Source organism: Capricornis sumatraensis, chromosome 9, assembly GCF_032405125.1.
Source record: "Capricornis sumatraensis isolate serow.1 chromosome 9, serow.2, whole genome shotgun sequence".
NCBI lineage: Eukaryota > Metazoa > Chordata > Mammalia > Artiodactyla > Bovidae > Capricornis > Capricornis sumatraensis.
In genome coordinates this window covers 40,610,576-40,625,480 of record NC_091077.1, presented here as the reverse complement: position 1 = coordinate 40,625,480, position 14,905 = coordinate 40,610,576, and the positions used below count along the sequence as shown (strand labels likewise).

Here is a 14,905-nt window from a genome sequence, read left to right as displayed (position 1 = left end):
ATTGTCTGAAATGAATCTATCTGCAAAGAACAATTAGAGTCAGGGTTTTTAAAAAAATTAACTTGAAAATTGTAACAAACCAACCTAAGGATGGTCTATTATGAGTGCATCATATCCACAGACCTCCTAGTGAGTATACGTACTGAGAGTGAAACTAGGTCAGCACAAATTGCAAGCTTGAAAATTGTAACATGGACAGGACAAAATTTTTTTCTAGTAGAAGAATCATTAACTGCATTTCAAAAAAAAAAAAACCACTTTGTAAGGAAACTTGTGATTTGTAAACACTGTATATAAAAGAGCAACATTTCTTTTTCTTTCTTATTTTTGACTGAAGAATGATGCCCTGCAGGCAAGGGCCTTTTAGTTCGTTTCTTAATTACTTGAAAATAATCCTTATCATAAGAATAATATGTGTTTGTTACAGAAAAACAAGAAAGCAAAGACGATTGAAGAAAATAAATTCCATAATCCCATTCACTCATAGACAATTATAGCTAATTATTTCATGTGTATACTTGTATACTTTTTTCCCTACTTTATTATTCCAGATTTGTTTAATACATACGTGTATTATATGTATAATCATATATAGTGAAGCTGCTATGGAAAACATATAAAGGATCCTCCAAAGATTAAGAATACAAATTTAATATGATTGAGCAATTCCACTTTTGAGACTATATCCACAGAAGATGAAAAGAATAACCCTGATGGAGACATATATATATATACTGCCACACTTATTGCAGCATTATTTACAAGAAAAAAGATATAGAAATAACCAAAGTGTCCATCAATGGATGAAAGAATAATGAAGTTGTCAATATTATTCAGTCATAAAACGAGGAAGTCCTACCATTTGTGACAACATGGATGGACCTCAAAGGCACTGAGCTAAGTGAAATAAGTCACAGAGAAAGACGTATACTCTATGATCTACTTGCATGGGGAATTAAACAAACAAACACATGCATAGAAAAAGAGATCAGGCGTGTGGTTACCAGAGGTGGAATGTAGTAGGAGACAAAATTGGAGGAAGGTGGTTAAAACATATAAACTTCCACTTACAAAATAAATAATAAGTACTAGGGATATAAGTTTCAACATGAAGACTATAGCTAACACTGCTATATGATATATAGGTAAGTTGTTAAGAGAATAAATCCTGAGTGCTCTCATCACAAGGAGGTTATTTTTTTTCTCTTATTTTTTTCTTCCTTTTTTAATTTTAATTGTACCTATATGAGAAAATAGATGTTTTCTGAGCCTATCTTGATAATCAATTCACAACGTATATAAATCAAACTTGTATGCCTTAAAAATGCTGTATGCCTTAAAGTTACACTGTGATATATGTCAATTATTTCTCAGCAAAACTGGAAGAAGATGAAAATAAAACAGGGTGGGAGAACTAAATGTGGGAAAAGGACCATTGTGACTCAGGAGAAATATGGTATCTGGAAGGGAGATAATCTACACATTTCTCAGATGACAGCGTGCTTCCTAAGAAGGAGCCCTTAAAATTGTCAGATATTTGTTATGATGCTTTAGGCACTGGAAATGGAACTGAGCGTCTAAGTCACCTGGGACAATTTACCATATCTTAGAGATCACGGCTGTTTAAAGAAGTTTCTTTGCTGCTGCTGCTGCTGCTGCTGCTAAGTCGTTTCAGTCGTGTCCGACTCTGTGCGACCCCATAGACGGCAGCCCACCAGGCTCCCCCGACCCTGGGATTCTCCAGGCAAGAACACTGGAGTGGGTTGCCATTTCCTTCTCCAATGCATGAAAGTGAAAAGTGAAAGTGAAGTCGCTCAGTCGTGTCCGACTCTCAGCGACCCCATGGACTGCAGCCTACCAGGCTCCTCCATCCATGGGATTTTCCAGGCAAGAGTACTGGAGTGGGGTGCCATTGCCTTCTCCGCAGAAGGACTGCCGCTGCTGTTGGTGCTAAGTCGCTTCAGTCGTGTCCGACTCTGTGCGACCCCATAGACGGCAGCCCACCAGGCTCCCCCGACCCTGGGATTCTCCAGGCAAGAACACTGGAGTGGGTTGCCATTTCCTTCTCCAATGCATGAAAGTGAAAAGTGAAAGTGAAGTCGCTCAGTCGTGTCCGACTCTCAGCGACCCCATGGACTGCAGCCTACCAGGCTCCTCCATCCATGGGGTTTTCCAGGCAAGAGTGCTGGAGTGGGGCGCCATTGCCTTCTCCGGAAGTTTCTTTGAGTGAATTTTAATTCTTTGCAGCTACATTTCCTTCACCAAGGAACAGAATTAATAAGACCAGATTTGCATTTCGTCAGGGCTTTCTGATTACTATGTTACTTTGCACTGATTTCTAATCATGTGAGTTTTCTGGGACCTATGTTCAAACAGAGACTATTAAATGTTGAGAAAAGTATGTAGAAAGCTAGAAAGCTTATTCTGAAAAAAATATTCTTTTCTAACCATAGACCTCCCTCATTATCCATTATAGTGATAACTTACTAGTCAGATCTGTGAGACTGCAATAGGGCTTGAAGCCGTTTATCCTAGGATCTGAAATGTACATCCATACACCCCAAGACCTGAGTATAATCATGAGAGTTAATTTAATCATATAAGAAAATATTAATGATTGTATCACAGTGTTTTTCAAAGCAGTCTCTGAAATACTGCTATTTAAAAACACTCAAATGTTTTCATGAACCTAGATGTCCATCAACAGATGAACAGATAAAGATGTGTTACATATATACAATGAAATATTACTCAGGCATAAAGAGGAACAAATTTGAGTCAGTTCTACTGAGGTGGATGAACCTAGAACCTGTTATACAGTGAGAAATAAGTCAGAAAGAGAAAAGCAAATATTGTATAAAAATGGTAGTGATGAACCTATTCATAGCAGCAATAAGGATGTAAACTTGAGTACAGACTTGTGGACAAAGTGGAGGAAGGAAAGGGTGGGACGAATTGAGAGAGTAACAATGGAAACATATATATTACCATATGTAAAATAGATAGCCAGTGGGAATTTGCTGTATGATGCAGGTGCTCAACCTAGTGCTCTGTGACAGTCCAGAGAAGTGGGATAGGATGGGAGGAAGGAGGGGGTTTTAAGGCAGAGGGGATATATGCATACCTATGGCTGATTCATGTTGGTCTACAGCAGAAACCAATACAACACTGCAAAGTTGATAGTAATAAAAGGGAAACAAAGACAAAGAATGATGGAGTTGTATGAAATAAAGTTATTACATGCTTTAGTTAGAATTCTATTTGAAACCGCATCTACAAATTGGAATCATATTTAATGATAAAACTTGTTGACATAAAGGCCTTTGTTATGGAAAAATGGCTTTGAGATCTCTTTCTCTTTATAAAGAAAGGGCTACATTTAGGGAATTCAACTATTCAGCTATTCTAATTCTATATCTTAAATGAATTTCTGTCAAAATTCTGACAAATTTATAATTTCTGACTATATGTAATTACTGAAAAATCTTTAAGTACTTTTTGGTAAAATACAAAATATATTTTGGTAAAATTATATTTATCTCCTAAAGCTAGACTGCATGTTAGCTATGGGAAGCATTTGTTAGAATATTTATTAGAGAAAGTTGTAGCCACTAAAAGTCAAATTATGGTTTTCGTAAGTCACGGAAAATAGTAGGAGGGTTATCCTCCAATTAAAAATAAATACAACTTTGTAAATGTTTTGATGAAAATCAGAACATATATTAAGAAAAATAGCAATGTAATTTCCAAATTATGTTTAAAAGATTCGAAACTTGCAACAGCATCATTATTCTGGGACTTTGTTCTGGGACCCCATGATCCCACATGGCATACATCTGCCAGCGAGTCTTTGGGGGAAATATTCTGTCATCCCTGCAACAAAATCATACATTTATGCTGATCTGCATTAAGTTCTCAGAAAAAAAATAATAAGTAGGTATGGGTTGAGAGATGGTCCTTGGGTTGATGAAATAGCTTCCCAGAGTCATCCTCCTGTATTAGGGGGCAGGTGGTAGACCTAGGGAACCAGGGCATTTCTCTAAGAATTTTCAAGGTACAGCACATGCTCAGAGCTCACAGCTCTTGATTGCCCTTATCCTCATCAAGATCTTGTAAGAGTTTCAACTATTAATAAGTTAATGTGTTACAAAAGCCAGCAGCTGATTTCTTGCTCATCCTATTATGTTGGCAGACCAAGAACAGCTTGCTACTTGCTGGCAGACGTCAAAACAAAGCAAAAAGCAAAAAAGAGGCATTTTGATTAAGGTAGATTTTTAAGTCCTCTAACTAGAGATGGTCAAAAGAAACATAAGCCATAGCTCTGATGGAGGTAATGCTTTGATCAATCCTTGTCTTAGGAAAAACAAACTGCAAAATCATTTAAAATGAGATTTTTGTAATACTTTGCACATTGTACAAAGCACAGCTCTTCGAAAAATTGCCACACAAATAAAATTAAAGGATTCAATATGTTGCTAGTGGTATAAACACATATATGGATCATTTTTATAGCAGTATTTAGTGTAACCTGAGAGAATGTACTCAGCAGTTCATGCTGAAGTTAATGAGTTTGGGGAAGAATAGGTGGGTAAGTCTGGGAAACAAGAAACTAGAGATAAGAAGGTTTTCTGAAAAAATGATTGCATATTAACAGGGAAGCCTAATTTTATAGTTAAAATAACAAATGTCTAGGGATTTAAAATGCAAATGGACAAATTATTTGCATGATCAAATTATTTGAGCAATTCAGTACTGGCATAGGCTTTAATATTACCTTCCAAATACAGCCTAAAAATGAGGAGAGAAAATAAAATTAACTTTCTCTGAAACATAGAACCAGAGGAAGAAGTAAGTATGTAGGTGTTCAACAAGCTCAGTTACAAAGGGATTATGAGCTCATAATACTTACTGAAATGGGGTGACGAAATTCTATCACTCTGGAAAATATCATCTCTCCACTTGCTCCCTAGACTGGGGAGTCACTGACAGTAAGCTTCCACCCCCATCCCAGAGTTCATTTCACATATTACACTGAAGGTATTTTAAAACTTCTCGAGTTGTCAGGAAACTATCATTAAACCCCTGTAGATTTATTAGTAGCAAATTATGCTTATGCTATTAAATTGCCTGAGTTCTTAGGTCTCCTTCTTTCCCTAGAGATTCAAGAAATGTCTCCCTAGAGATTCAAGGGAAAGAGATCTCGTGACTTTTTTTGGTGGGTACAGAAGAAGGCAAATAGCATAAGCAATAATTTTATTTCAAATCAATCACTAAAATGACTCAAATTTAAAGATGAGAGAGAAATAATTTCTCTTAGTTCAGTTCAGTTCAGTCTCTCAGTCGTGTCCGACTCTTTGCAACCCCATGAATCGCAGCACGCCAGGCCTCCCTGTCCATCACCATCTCCCGGAGTTCACTCAGACTCATGTCCATTGAGTCCGTGATGCTATCCAGACATCTCATCCTGGGTCGTCCCCTTCTCCTCCTGCCCCCAATCCCTCCCAGCATCAGGGTCTTTTCCAATGAGTCAACTCTTCGCATGAGGTGGCCAAAGTACTGGAGCTTCAGCTTTAGCATCATTCCTTCCAAAGAAATCCCAGGGTTGATCTCCTGCAGAATGGACTGGTTGGATCTCCTTGCAGTCCAAGGGACTCTCAAGAGTCTTCTCCAACACCACAGTTCAAAAGCATCAGTTCTTCAGTGCTCAGCCTTCTTCACAGTCCAACACTCACATCCATACGTGACTACTGGAAAAACCATAGCCTTGACTAGACGGACCTTAGTTGGCAAAGTAATGTCTCTGCTTTTGAATATGCTATCTAGGTTGGTCATAACTTTTCTTCCAAGGAGTAAGCGTCTTTTAATTTCATGGCTGCAGTCACCATCTGCAGTGATTTTGGAGCCCAAAAAATAAAGTCTGACAGTTTCCACTGTTTCCCCATCTATTTCCCATGAAGTGATGGGACCAGACGCCATGATCTTCATTTTCTGAATGTTGAGCTTAAGGCAACTTTTTCACTCTCCCTTCACTCTCCTCTTTTACTTTCATCAAGAGGCTTTTGAGTTCCTCTTCACTTTCTGCCATAAGGGTGGTGTCATCTGCATATCTGAGATTATTGATATTTCTCCTGGCAACCTTGATTCCAGCTTGCGTTTCTTCCAGTCCAGCATTTCTCATGATGTATTCTGCATATAAGTTAAATAAGCAGGGTGACAATATACAGCCTTGACGTACTCCTTTTCCTATTTGGAACCAGTCTGTTGTTCCATGTCCAGTTCTAACTGTTGCTTCCTGACCTGCATACAGATTTCTCAAGAGGCAGGTTAGGTGGTCTGGTATTCCCATCTCTTTAGGAGAAAAGTAAAGATATAAGCATCTGAATGCACAGTTCCAGAGAATAGCAAGACGAGATGAGATAGCCTTCTTCAGGGATCAATGCAAAGAAATAGAGGAAAACAGTAGAATGGGAAAGACTAGAGATCTCTTCAAGAAAATTAGAGATACCAAGGGAACATTTCATGCAAAGATAGGCTCGATAAAGGACAGAAATGGTAGGGACCTAACAGAAGCAAAAGATATTAAGAAGAGATGGCAAGAATACTCAGAAGAACTGTACAAAAAAGATCTTCACGACCGGATAATCACGATGGTGTGATCACTCATCTAGAGCCAGACATCCTGGAATGTGAAGTCAAGTGGGCCTTAGAAAGCATCACTACGAACAAAGCTAGTGGAGGTGATGGAATTCCAGTGGAGCTATTTCAAATCCTGAAAGATGATGCTGTGAAAGTTCTGCACTCAATATGCCAGCAAATTTGGAAAACTCAGCAGTGGCCACAGGACTGGAAAAGGTCCGTTTTCATTCCAATCCCAAAGAAAGGCAATGCCAAAGAATGCTCAAACAACTGCACAATGGCACTCATCTCACATGCTAGTAAAGTAATGCTCAAATTCTCCAAGCCAGGCTTCAGTAATACGTGAACCATGAACTTCCTGATATTCAAGCTGGTTTTAGTAAAGGCAGAGGAACCAGAGATCAAATTGCCAACATCTGCTGGATCATGGAAAAACCAAGAGAGTTCCAGAAAAACATCTATTTCTGCTTTATTGACTATGCCAAAGCCTTTGACTGTGTGGATCACAATAAACTGTGGAAAATTCTGAAAGAGACGGGAATACCAGACCACCTAACCTGCCTCTTGAGAAATCTGTAGCAGGTCAGGAAGCAACAGTTAGAACTGGACATGGAACAACAGACTGGTTCCAAACAGGAAAAGGAGTACGTCAAGGCTGTATATTGTCACCCTACTTATTTAACTTATATGCAGAGTACATCATGAGAAACGCTGGACTGGAAGAAACGCAAGCTGGAATCAAGATTGCCGGGAGAAATATCAATAACCTCAGATATGCAGATGACACCACCCTTATGGCAGAAAGTGAAGAGGAACTCAAAAGCCTCTTGATGAAAGTTAAAGAGGAGAGTGAAAAAGTTGGCTTAAAGCTCAACTTTCAGAAAACGAAGATCATGGCATCCAGTCCCATCACTTCATGGGAAATAGATGGGGAAACAGTGGAAACTGTGTCAGATTTTATATTTTTGGGCTCCAAAATCACTGCAGATGGTGACTGCAGCCATGAAATTAAAAGACACTTACTCCTTGGAAGAAAACTTATGACCAACCTAGATAGCATATTCAAAAGCAGAGACATTACTTTGCCTACTAAGGTCCGTTTAGTCAAGGCTATGGTTTTTCCAGTAGTCGTGTATGGATGTGAGAATTGGACTGTGAAGAAGGCTGAGCACTGAAGAATTGATGCTTTTGAACTGTGGTGTTGGAGAAGACTCTTGAGAGTCGCTTGGACTGCAAGGAGATCCAACCAGTCCATTCTGAAGGAGATCAACCCTGGGATTTCTTTGGAAGGAATGATACTAAAGCTGAAGCTCCAGTACTTTGGCCACCTCATGCGAAGAGTTGACTCATTGGAAAAGACCCTGATGCTGGGAGGGATTTGGGGGCAGGAGGAGAAGGGGACGACAGAGGATGAGGTGTCTGGATAGCATCACTGACTTGATGGACGTGAGTCTGAGTGAACTCCGGGAGATGGTGATGGACAGGGAGGGCTGGCGTGCTGCGATTCATGGGGTTGCAAAGAGTCGGACACGACTGAGCGACTGAACTGAACTGGGCAGAGGAGCCTAGCAGGCTACAGTCCATAGCGTCACAACTTAGCATAGCACATCCTTATGCTCTCTGATTTCAGTCACTTGCATCTGATTCTGTGTGATCTCACAGGAATTCAGGGCAGGAACCAGGGCACAAACAGTCCTTTTCATGAGAAAAAGAACTTGTAGAAACACAAGATACTTCTCACATAAGATGCTTTTCTATTAATATTTCTCCTTCCCTACTGGCTGGTTTCCTTTACTTATTCCTCTGGCTCACCCAAGTACCATCCTAACAAATACATATCCCATGTTGCTAATCTCACTCTTATCTCTGATTGACTTTTTTCTGCATCATAATGTGTCTGCTTCAGCACTTATTCACTGCTATATTGGTTCCTCAAATTCTTAATTCTAAATGTACATGAAAATAGTAAGAATGTTTAAGCTCAGATCATTTTTCAGGCCACATCATATCTCCAAGAGGCTGCTAGCTAGGAGTTCATCAATCTAAACCTGGGTTCATGTTCATTCTTTGTTCAGAGCTGTGAGTAAAGCCCTGTGGTGCTAGGATAAAGAACCCAGCTGCCAATGCAGGAGACATAAGATATGTGTATTTGATCCCTAGGCCAGGAAGATCCCCTGAAGAGGGCATGACAACCCCGTATTTATGCATGGAGAACGCCATGGGCAGAGGAGCCTAGCAGGCCACAGTATATAGGGTCGCAAAGAGTCGGACATGACTAAAGCAGCTTAGCACTCAACTTAGTAAAGCATGAATGCAGCTCAGAGTCAAGAGCATGAACTCTGGAGCTAGAAACTCTGGAACATGGCCCTGGCTCCAGATTTTACAAGCTGTGTGACCTATGCTGAGTCACAGCATAGGTCTCCTTCTCTTCTCCATGTCTTCTCAAGGTAGTTTTAAGGATCTCAGTGAGTAATAGAAGGCAAAATGTTTGAGTGCCTGGCAAATAGTAAACACTAGTCAGGTGTTAGATATTGTTCATTGTCAGAGACTGATCATTTTAAATCAAATTCCTGTTATTTGCTTTACGTGTTGACCAAGCCACTCTCTGATAATTTTGCTTCGTCATTTAACTTCCCAAAATGAATAAAATCTACACTGGAAAAGACCCTGATGCTGGGAAAAATTGAGGGCAGGAGGACAAGGAGGAGACAGAGGATGAGATGGTTGCAAGGCATCATTGACTCAGTGGACATGAACTTGAGCAAACCCTGTGACATAGTGGAGGACAGGGAAGTCCAGCATGCTGCAGTCCATGGGGATACAAAGAGTTGGACATGACTTAGCAACTGAAAAACAAAAACAAAGTGGCAGGAAAGACTGGTAACATTGAAAGAGAGTTTTCTCTCATCATTAAGCAGCACACTGCTATTCTGGTATGATATACTAGGGCTTTTATTAAGTTGATAGAAGTGATTGAAGTGAATCTGCATCTCTGAGCCTGCATAGTCTCATAGCCTCCACTATGGAGGTCCAAAGGGTATTCTGTAGGGTGGGATCTCAGTCCTTAAATAACAGCACACTCCAATGCAAATCCAAACATGTGGTGTATTAGCTGCTGCCAAGAGAGTTTTCCTCCAGCAAAAGTTTATCTTACTAATATCTTTTTTTTTAACCTGAAAACTTTGTATCCATGATTTAGGACTATTTACAGGCAATCTTACTCTACCTGTACTGCCATAAAGAAACTCTCTCTCAGGGGAAATGTCTATTTCCATATGCTACTAATTTTTTTCTGCTCTTTTCAAATATTTTTTACAGATTTTCAGAATCCTACAATTTCTAGCTATTCTAATTCAACTCTCGGGTCAAACATTTTATCACTATTTGATTTCCTCTCTTCTTCATTTTATTTTTTTTATATTTTCTTATATTAGTAGTTTATTCCAATTTACTTCCAAATGATGTCATTTTGGCTGAACATCTCTGTGACAACCTAGAGGGGTGAAATAGGAGGGTGAGAGGGAGGGGATATATGTATACATATGGCTGATTCATGGTGTAGTACAGCAGAAACTAATGCAACATTACAAAGCAATTACATCCCAACAACAACAACAAAAAAAAAAAGAATCAGTTTCCTAAGTCCCTAAAGAGACAGTACAGAAATCACAGGCCAGTTTATGGATGGACTAATTGATTTCCCACTCCATCTCCTGAAACTTCCTTTCACCATTAACTATATATAAGAATGAGGTTTTGTTGAAACAGAATCTTTCCACTGCTGCAGTGTCAATGCCAGGACAAATGTCACATTTCTGAGTGGAGTTATACCCAAAGAGGTGTGAATGAATGGGCTCCCTACAGCTGTATCATTTTATTTGATTTCCTTAAAATTTCTGGAGTATATATGTGTGTGTGTATTTATAAAATACTTGTTGACCCACTGAAATTTATCACAGTAATATTATGACTACAGGAGGTTTTAGGCAAAAGAATAAACCCTTTTGGGAAATGATGTTCACAGCTGTTGCCAGAGCCCCAGTTGAGGTAAACAGGAAATACACTCATTTTATCTGTGTGTGTTAGGGGAAGCACACTGACTGAAACCACCCAGCCTGGCCAGGCACCATAGTCACCATTTGCATGAGTTGTTTTATGACAGAAGGTCCTGGTAAGGAACACGGAACTAATAAGCCACCACCAACCGGAAGAGTTCAGGACAGGTCAAAAGGAGACACCACGTGTCTGACTACCTCCCAGAATCCTCGCTGGCATCCATCTTGGCTGAACAAGGCATGCACCACCAGAACTCTGAGTCAGAATGATTGGCTAAAGACAACCTGGAAACTAATCCCATCCCTGTAAAACCCGAGACTGTGAGGCACATGGCAGAGCAGTTCTCCTGGATTCCCTTACCCTCCTGCTCTCCACCCAGGCGCCCTTTCCAGTAAAATCTCTCGCTTTGTCAGCACGTGTCTCCTTGGACAATTCATTCCGAGTGTTAGACAAGAGCCCAGTTTCGGGCCCTGGAAGGGGTCCCCCTTCCTGCAACATATGGATGATTGGTCTGTGGTTGTAATATCACAGAGATGCAACAAGGAGCAGAAGAAAAAAGAAAAGGACTGGCATTTGGGGAAATAAACCAAATTTCTTCAACACTTTATTTCCAAGACAATGTGCCCTGTGGGTGATTTCTTAGTTTTAAAATGAAAACTTAAATATTCTGTTTTAGCAAATAGGCCACATTTGATTACTAGATAGTCAAAATTTTAACTTCATAGAACCCAGATTCACAGGAGGGAAATTATGAAATGGAAAAACTCAATGGGAAATGGAAAATGCTTAACAGATATTAAGTACTATTTTGTGTACTCTTTTGCCTTGTAATTCTAAGCAAATTCTTTAGCTTCTCTGTTGTTTTGTCATGTAATTTGCTTCCATATGTCTGTGATCATTTACATAATACAGAAAGATTACAGAAGCAAATAAGTTTTACTTTGTTCCTAATATCTCCTAGATGTATATTTGAATGACTTGGAAATAGTTTTTCCATTTCCATCTGGATATTTTGTTATCGCAGATTTGACTTCTTTCATAGTCTATGAATCCACTGTCACCATAATCCCAACAGCCTGAACTTGTATTATCCATTAACAATATAGAATCATAACACTTATCCTGAGTCTTCACCCTGAGACCTCACATTTAGCACTAGGGTGCTAACTTATACAGCAAAGTTCTCTGAGAGTTTATAAAGGACCCTATTTACTTAATATCAAAGAAGCAAGCAAGGGGTGTTTCCTATAACTAAAAAAAGCATTTTTTACCTTGCAGATATTCACTGAAAATACTAAAGTCAGTTTTTACTAAAAAAAAAAAAATTACAAATAACAAAATTGAATCTATTCCAAAAGGAATAGATTTCCAATGACTGTAAATATTATTGAGAGGCCGTTTACCTCACATTTGTCATCTCTAACCTTATTTAATCTCTATTGTTCTTAGTCACTCAGTCATGTCCAACTCTTTGTGGCTCCATGGATGGTAGCCCACCAAGCTCCTCTGCCCACCAGGCTCCTCTGTCCATGGAATTTCCCAGGCAGGAATACTGTAGTGGGTTGCCATTTCCCTCTCCATTAACCTCTGCTACAATCTTGTAAAATTAGGATTATTTACCCTATATGATACAGATGAAAAACCCTAGACTCTAAGATATAACTGGTAAGAGTATAAACCAGTTCCCAGCACAGATATGAGTGATATCATCTCCTGTATCTGCTTTGTAACTTCATTCATGCCCAGTGAAGGTGGCCAAACATTCAAAATGCTCTAGGAGGATTTCTGGTTGATGTAAGAAGTTGGATTTTGGGTATTTCTAAATAACAATGATTTCCAAATTGGGCTGTCATCAGTAACATCTAGAGAACTTTTTAATAACAGAAATGCCTAGACCCCACTCTTGGAGTTTTAACTACAAGAAAACTAATGAGTTCTTACAAAACCAAGTTGTGGTAATACTGCTCTTAGTAACTTCCAGCCCCAATAACTTTGGCCACCAAAAAAATTTTTTGAGGTGGTAATAATCAATCTGACTATAAAACAGCTTTTTTAAAAAAGAAATATTTGCAACTGTTTAAAGTAGCCTGCTAAAGATTCCAAAGTGTTTCATTCTAATAGTTTCCTCTTGCTCTATTCTCTACAAAGTCTTGAATGCCTAAATCTACTCAACTATCTTGTAAATGCTTTGGCTATGAGATAAGGTCAAGGAAAAGTACAAATGACCACAAAAAAAAAAAAAAGAAAAAACTTCCTTCCTTTTCAAAAAGCAAATCAAAGAACACTCCTTAGTTGTAGAGAACTAACATATATCTAAGACAGCATACTATGATTTTACTGATGCTGACTCAACCCTCTCTGAAAAAACACTGTCATCATAAATAAAGGAGCTTCAAGAGGAAGCCATTCATGTTGTCTCATTTTTATTTGACATCTCATGATGTCGTCTGCGGACTGTGTGATCTGAAATCATTCTACATATCCCCTGCAGTTCTAAATAAAGCCCAAAGATGGATAAAATGCAAATGCACTAAAGATCTTCTAAAGTAGACACCTTTAAACAGAAGAAAGGCACTTCACATCCAGAGAGCAGAGCATGGGGTCAAACTCAAAAGCCCATTGTGCCTATCCATGTTCCCTTCACTCTTTACATATTAGTTTTCCACACAGTTAAGATATACGTAAGACAGCAGAACACCAAAGTATTATTCCAAAATTTCTCTTAGGTTTCCTTATTCTCTTTCTCCCACCCCAAGAGTTTCCTCATTGCCCCTTTCACATCTTTGTTCCTTAAAGTATAGATGAGAGGGTTGACACTGGGAGTGACAATGGTATAGAAGAGAGTGAGGAACTTGCCCTGATCTTGGGAGTAGCTGTGGGCTGGCTGCAGGTACATGTAAATGATGCTTCCATAGAAGAGAATGACCACTGTTAGGTGAGATGAGCAGGTGTTGAAAGCCTTCTTGCGCCCTGCTGCTGACTTGATCCTCAGCACAGCAGCAGTGATCATGCCATAGGAGATGAGGATCAGAGAAAGGGGTACCAGGAGAAGAGCAACCCCCAGGACAAAGGCAAATGCTTCCACCAGCATTGTGTCTTCACAGGACATGGCAATAAGAGCAGGCATCTCACACAGAAAGTGGTCCACTTCGCGACGCCCACATCGGGACAGGTGCATCGTCTGGGGACACATAACAAAGGAGTTTAGAAAGCCACAGCACCAGGCCACAGTCACCAGTTGCAGGCAGAGATGTGAGTGCATGACCGCGGTGTAGTGCAGTGGCCGGCAGACAGCCACGTAGCGGTCGTAAGACATGACAGCTAGGAGAACACACTCAGTTGAGCCCAACACCATATAGATGTAGAGTTGGGCCACACAGCCATGGTAGGTGATGGTCTTCTCTGGACCCCAAAGGTTCCATAGCAGCTGGGGAACAATGCTCGTTGTAAAGCAGAGGTCCAAGAAAGATAGGTTCCCAAGAAAGAAGTACATGGGTGTGTGGAGCCTGGAGTCCACGATAGACAAAAGAATGATGGCTGTGTTGCCCACTAGAGTCAGGATGTAGAAGATTAAGATAAACGCAAAGAGAATTATTTCCAGTTGAGGCCGGTCAGAAAAGCCCACCAAGATGAATGCCTGAAGGTAGCTGTCATTGTCCCTTCCCATAATCTTCACCAGTTGTTATGGAGACACAGAGAAAAGAATTAGGTAAGATAGCAGGTGAAGACTACCCAGCACTCTCCAATTTCCACTTATGGGTCTGTGAATTTTGGAAGGTCATTTGCCCTTCCATTACTTTTTTAGCATACACTTATGTATTTATTTCTTATGCAAAGCAGTGTGCTTGATACTGCTGAAGATTAAAGGGTGAATTGACTTGGGAGTTGTTCTCCCTAGTGAATAATATATGCAAATAATGACAAAGAAAACAGAAAAGTGGAAGTTCTCTTAAAAAAAAAAAAAACGTTTAAAAGCTGAGTGTTTTGCAAGTTATTTCCAACTGATCAGGAAAGAACTTATAGAAGTGTGTATATTACAAGAAGGGCTTCCCAGTTGGCGCAGTGGTAAAGAATCGGCCTGCCAGCGCAGGAGATGCAAGAGACACAGGGTTGATCCCTGGGTCAGGAATAAGCCTTGGAGTAGGAAGTGAAAACCACTCCAGTATTCTTACCTGGAAAATTCCATGTACAGAGGAGCCTGGCAGGCTGCAAT

At 39.7% G+C, this 14,905-nt stretch overlaps 1 protein-coding gene across 1 annotated transcript; it reads right to left on the bottom strand.

Annotated features, from left to right (window-relative positions):
• Window positions 1-13,414: 13,414 nt before the first annotated feature.
• LOC138085355 (putative olfactory receptor 2W6) lies at window positions 13,415-14,362 on the bottom strand. The gene has a single exon (XM_068979684.1). It carries the CDS (start codon window positions 14,357-14,359, stop codon window positions 13,415-13,417), a length of 945 nt encoding a protein of 314 aa, XP_068835785.1. The 5' UTR covers window positions 14,360-14,362.
• Window positions 14,363-14,905: the final 543 nt, after the last annotated feature.

What these genes read in the sequence shown, in the direction of transcription:
- LOC138085355 (XM_068979684.1), bottom strand. Translation starts at nt 14,359, where the DNA reads ATGGGAAGGGACAATGACAGCTACCTTCAGGCATTCATCTTGGTGGGC.